Below are 5,743 nucleotides of genomic sequence, written 5' to 3'. Positions count from 1 at the left end.
AATTAGGACAACCGGAACCAGGAACACTTCCCATAACACACAATATACTTGCTACATTGTTAGAAGAATGGCATCTACACTAATATTAGTCTGTTTCTCTCTTATTCCGAGGTCACCGTAGCCACCAGATCCAGTCCGTATCCAGACAAGATGGTGGATCAGCACCTAGAGAGGACCTCTACAGCCCTGAATGTCAGCAGAGATCAGGACAACTAGATGAGCTCCAGAGACAGATCCCCAGTGAAGACCTCATCACCTCGATGACCATCGGTATGAGAGCACAGGAACCAGACGAGTCCTCTGCACAATCTGACTTGTGCTGCAGCCTGGAATTAAACCACAGCATGCTGGTTTCATCTGGTCAGAGGAGAACTGGTCCCCGACTGTGCCTGGTTTCTCCCAAGGTTTTTTTCTCCTTTTCTGTCACCGATGGAGTTTTGGTTCCTTTGGCTTGCTTAGTTGTGGACGCTTGACTGATTGCACAGACGCTATTGGAAGAGAGCTGAACTGGATGATGACATCAATGAATCATCAATGAACTGACTTTAACTGGAAAAATGACTCCTTGTTATTTTCTTATTGTAATATTGTCAAATTATTTTCATGTATTTCATGTAGCTGATTTGACACAATCAGTATTGAATAAAGCGCTATAGAAATAAAGGTGACTTAACTTGACTTGAATAATAATAAAATATGAATCTGTTTTATTAATATTTAAATGACAACAAATCAATAAAGAAATGTTACGATTGAAATGCTACTGTGCTGTAAAATAATATTTACTTTTGCTACTTATAAGGCCCTAACTGGTTTAGCTCCAGTGTACTTAACCAGTCTTCTATTACGCTACAATCCATCATGCTCTTTAAAATTATAAAACATCTGAACAAATTCACATTATTATATTTTGCTTGCAATTAATATAAACAGCAGCTATGCAAATTATTCTGTATTTGCTTTTCTGTTATTGTTTCTACCTTGGGACATTCATCCTGAGTTGACTTGAGATTGCGCCAGCTCCACTTTGGATCCAGCTTCGTGAAGATTTCAGATGAACCCCACACCTGTGAAGAAATAACGAGGACTTTGAGGATGACACAAACTCTTGATCAATATGCAAAATGACATTTTGCATATGCTGAAATACTATGATCACATTTTTTCTGCATAGTATACACAATGTTAACTAACTGCATGATTGCATTATCTGCATAACTGTACAGTCTGCCATATAGACATTACGGTGACAGACACCTGCTAACATTTTTCTACTCTTGATTGTAATGCAGAAACTTGCACTTTCTGTAAAGCATATTGTGAAAAGCACTATACAAATAAATGTGAATTGTTACACCACTTCTATGATCATACTGCATCTGATTTTATGAATTTATGAATCTGATTTGAAGTTATTCGTTTAATCGACACAAGTAATAACTGCTGACATGTTTAAGTCATAAATTATGTTTTAGGTAAAAACAATTTTTGAGTAAATGTTTAAATTAAAACAATTTTTTTTTTAAAAAAGCTAAAAAAAATAATAATTACACTCTAAAATTAAATGTCTCATTTTCTTGTTATCTGCTTTTCTGCTCTCAGCTTGTTTCCTAATCTAGTAGATTAGTCTTCTACTAATCCTAGCATTGTGTGTGTGTGTGTGTGTGTGTATATAAATATATATCAGGGACATTTCCTCCAAGTAGGCAAGAGAGGCAGTGTCTCCTCAAAATATTTGATGAGAAAAAAAATGTTTTAGTACAAAAATAAAACAATGCCAATATTACGAAATATAACATTAAAAAGTATATAAATCACTCGTTTTTCTAAAGAAACATTGTCCAACAGCGACACCAGCAGGTAAAGTTACAGTGGGAGTCTGCGTCTCTCTCGCCTCCCCTGAGCCCATTGATTTTTAACAGTTCAACTAAAGCATGCCGTAAGTTTGGTGGGGGGTAATTGAGAATGAATGGGGAAAAATCACAAGAGAGGAGACAATGCCTCCATCGCAATATGATTGGATCTGACTGGTTATGTTCGGCTGTGATTGGTTCATGCGATAAATCCCGCCTCTTGTGTTCATGTGCATTTCGCATTCGCGAATCAGTCTGAATGAACAATATAATGGTGTTAAAGGGATAGTTCACCCAAAAATAAAAATTCTGTCATTAATTACTCACCCTCATGTTGTTCCAAACCTGTAAGACCTACGTTCATATGATGCGATTTCAAGTTTTCCTTTTTCTTTGGAGTGTTACAAGCTCTTGGTGCATAAAGAAGATCTGTAAAACTGGCTCTGCTCTCGCTCAGATATTGCGTGTACACGCTCAAACGTTGTCTTTGCATCACTGAAGACGAAGAGCTTTTCTTCTAATTCAGGTGAGGAGTAGGCTTATCTCACTAAATGGTAGCAAGCTGATTATAGTCAGCCTTCTCTAGTTATTTATTTTATTAATAGCCTACTTATTTTAGTTAAGTGCTTAAATTGTAAATATGCATTTATTCAATTATTTTATTTAGTGCATTTGTATTTTGTTGTTTTTGTATATAGTTTTGCAATAAAAGCGTATCAACCAGGTTCCATAAATAATCACTGAGGGTGCTTCTGAAATGAGTGAGGGTGCTCTAGTCTTAATGCACATTTTCACATATTTTGTCCCGTCTGTTGCTGTGGTTATCACTGTGTCAATCACTGCTACTTCGAGAGTATATCCTGCATAAGTATACTGACGTCACTCCCGAAACTTTGCAACGTGTGTGGCCGAAAAACAAAGTTCTAGGCTACATTTTAAATGGATTATTGACTAGAAAGCTTGCAAAGAGTGCTCATAACCACTAAAAAGCTGTCACTCTTTGTTTAGTGAGTGTACACGATGTATTATAACATACATCGTTCCGCAAACACAACCTCCCCCAGCACATGTTTTTTGAACATTAAAGCATGTTAACATATTCTGTTACACCAAATACACCAAATAATGATCTTTAAAATAGCATCATATGACCGCTTTAAGATATTTATGATGGAATCTGACAGCTCTCTGACCCTCCCATAGACACAAGGGTACTACCACGATCAACGTCCAGAAACATAGCAAGGAGATCGGTACAATAATCCATGTGATATCAGGGGTTCAACCGTAATATTACGCAGCTATGAGAATACTTTTTGTGCGCAAGAGAAAAAAAACGACTTTATTCAACAATTCGTCTCCTCCGCGTCACCCTAGCGCCATTTTGGAGAGTATAGCACTTTTGGCCGACAGTGGAAACACCACCAATATTTACTGGGCTTTGATCGCTGATGAACCGAATAATTCAAAAATAGTTAAAAGTTCACTGTTAAAAAGAATAGCTGAACATAAGTTCACAGATAAAATATATTGTTGAAATTGTTACTGCCTTCGGTTATTATTTTGGAATAAATGTAAAATGCTTAAAAACGTTAACTTGATGAGATTCATACTTGGCTTTAATAAACAGAATATTGATTACATTGTTAATGTAAAAAATATAAAATATAATTGTTTTTTTTGTTGTTGCTGTTTTCTGGTAGTGTAAATAATATTTATTTAACCAAGAACATGCGACTGGGACAGGAATTTACATTTGATATTTAAAAAAGGACTTTGCCTCCTCGTTTCAGAACACCACCGCACACCTTATATATTGACGTAAACTACATTACCCATAAACCCTTGCTGCAGGCTCTAAATCTGCTCTCAGCTTGTTTCCTAATCTAGTCGTCTACTAAACCTAGCATTGCGTGTTTGTCATTATTATTTACTTCAGCGGTTTTTGTAGTAAACTACATTACCCATAAACCCTTGCTGCAGGCTCTAAATCTTACAGGAAATCGTATGGATTTATCAACATCTCTGCTGCTCCGAAACGTCACATGTATGTTCACCTTTAGCATATGAACGCATTAACTCTGATTACCTCGTTGATATTGAAACTAAGACTCTGGACTGTGAGTTTTATTCTCAGATGAGACAGATGGGCGGAAAATAGGACACGCAAATACAACGAGACGAACGCGCTTGTGCTTATCGAGAGACGCGTAAAGAGCGGGGCATGATGGTGGATAACCGGCACGCCACAGCTCTGGTCATCGCCGGGGTTTTAAGCGTCCTGGCCTCCGTGTATCTGTCGGTGTCGGTCGGCTCGCCGCACTGGTACCGGTACACGAGCCCGCCGGTGCGCGCGGAGCCCAACGCCACGGAGCTGCGCGCGCTGCAGGACGAGTTTCTGGAAGGAGACTTTGACGAGAAAACCGTGAGCGACGCGCTGTTCCGCATGAACGGGACGCTCGGACTGTGGTGGAGATGCATTCAGACGCCCACTGACGCGCACTGGTACAGAGAACCCGGTAAATGTGCTCGTTTGCTCCATCAGCACGAGGTCGCTGTTTATCGGAATGGTTATTTTGATCGCTGTCATGATTGTATTCACATTTTTGATAAGAGCGTTCTTGTGCATTCATATTGTGTTGTTTGTGTTTTTCAGATCCAAAGATGGTGATGGAGTGTGTGAGTTTTACTCTCTCGCAGCAGTTCACTCCAAAATACAAAGAGCCCGGAAATCACAACAGTGGAGAAGATCTGATACGAACCTGTGAGCTCACACACACACACACACACACACACACACACACACACACACTCTCTCTCTCTCTCTCTCTCTCTCTCTCTCTCTCTCTCACTCTCTCACACACTCACACTCTCTCTCTCTCTCAAACATAAACACGCTCACGCACACACTCACTCACTCACTCACACACGTACCGACACAAGCACTCACACTCACGCGCACACTCGCGCGCGCACACAAACACTCACACACGCGCACACACGCACACACAAGCGGACACACACACTCGCACACACAAGCACTCACACACACACACACAAGCACTCGCACACAAGCACTCATACACAAGCACTCGCGCACGCACGCACTCGCACGCACACACACGCTTGCACGCACACAAAAACATAAACACACAAGCACGCACACACACACGCAAGCACACACACACACGCAAGCACGCACGCATACACACAAGCGCGCGCACACACAAAAGCGCACACACAAAAGCGCACACACACAAAAGCACAAGCACACACAAAAGCACACGCACACACAAAAGCACAAGCACGCGCACGCACAAGCGCACACACACACACACACACAAGCACGCGCGCACACACACGCACGTGCACACAAGCACGCGCTCACAAGCACTCTCACACATGCACTCTCACACACACGCACTCACTCACTCACTCACTCACTCGCACACACACATAAACGCACGCGCACACACAAGCATGCACATACTCAAACTGACTCACTCACAAGCACACACACGCACAAGCGTACACACACACACACTCTCTCGCACTCACACACTCTCACACTCACACAAGCACACTCACACACAAGCACGCACACTCACTCACTCACTCGCACACAAGCACTCACTCACTTACTCACACATGCAGACACAAGCACTAACTCACGCACACACACACGCGTGCACACACGCACGCACTCGCACTCACACTCACGCACGCACACACACACACACACACACACAAGCACGCACACACACTCTCACACGCATTCACACACAAGCACTCGCACACAAGCACTCACTCACACTCACGCACGCACATGCTCGCTCGCACGCACACACACACAAACAAGCGCACACGCGCACAAGCACGCGCACAAACGC

The 5,743-nt window shown here is 41.8% G+C and overlaps 1 protein-coding gene across 1 annotated transcript; it reads left to right on the top strand.

Annotated features, from left to right (window-relative positions):
• Positions 1-3,720: 3,720 nt before the first annotated feature.
• LOC107573944 (claudin domain-containing protein 1-like) lies at positions 3,721-4,648 on the top strand (the record flags this gene model as incomplete). The annotated part of the gene is made up of 2 exons (XM_016260405.1): positions 3,721-4,372; positions 4,510-4,648. Coding segments are annotated over exons 1-2 (434 nt in total), but the record flags the coding sequence as incomplete, so codon positions are not given.
• Between the last annotated feature and the right edge of the window lie 1,095 nt (positions 4,649-5,743).

Source organism: Sinocyclocheilus grahami, unplaced genomic scaffold (assembly GCF_001515645.1).
Source record: "Sinocyclocheilus grahami isolate Dianchi unplaced genomic scaffold, SAMN03320097.WGS_v1.1 scaffold2073.1, whole genome shotgun sequence".
Lineage (NCBI taxonomy): Eukaryota > Metazoa > Chordata > Actinopteri > Cypriniformes > Cyprinidae > Sinocyclocheilus > Sinocyclocheilus grahami.
The sequence above is the reverse complement of the archived record's forward strand: the minus strand, read 5'-3'. Positions and strand labels throughout refer to the sequence as shown.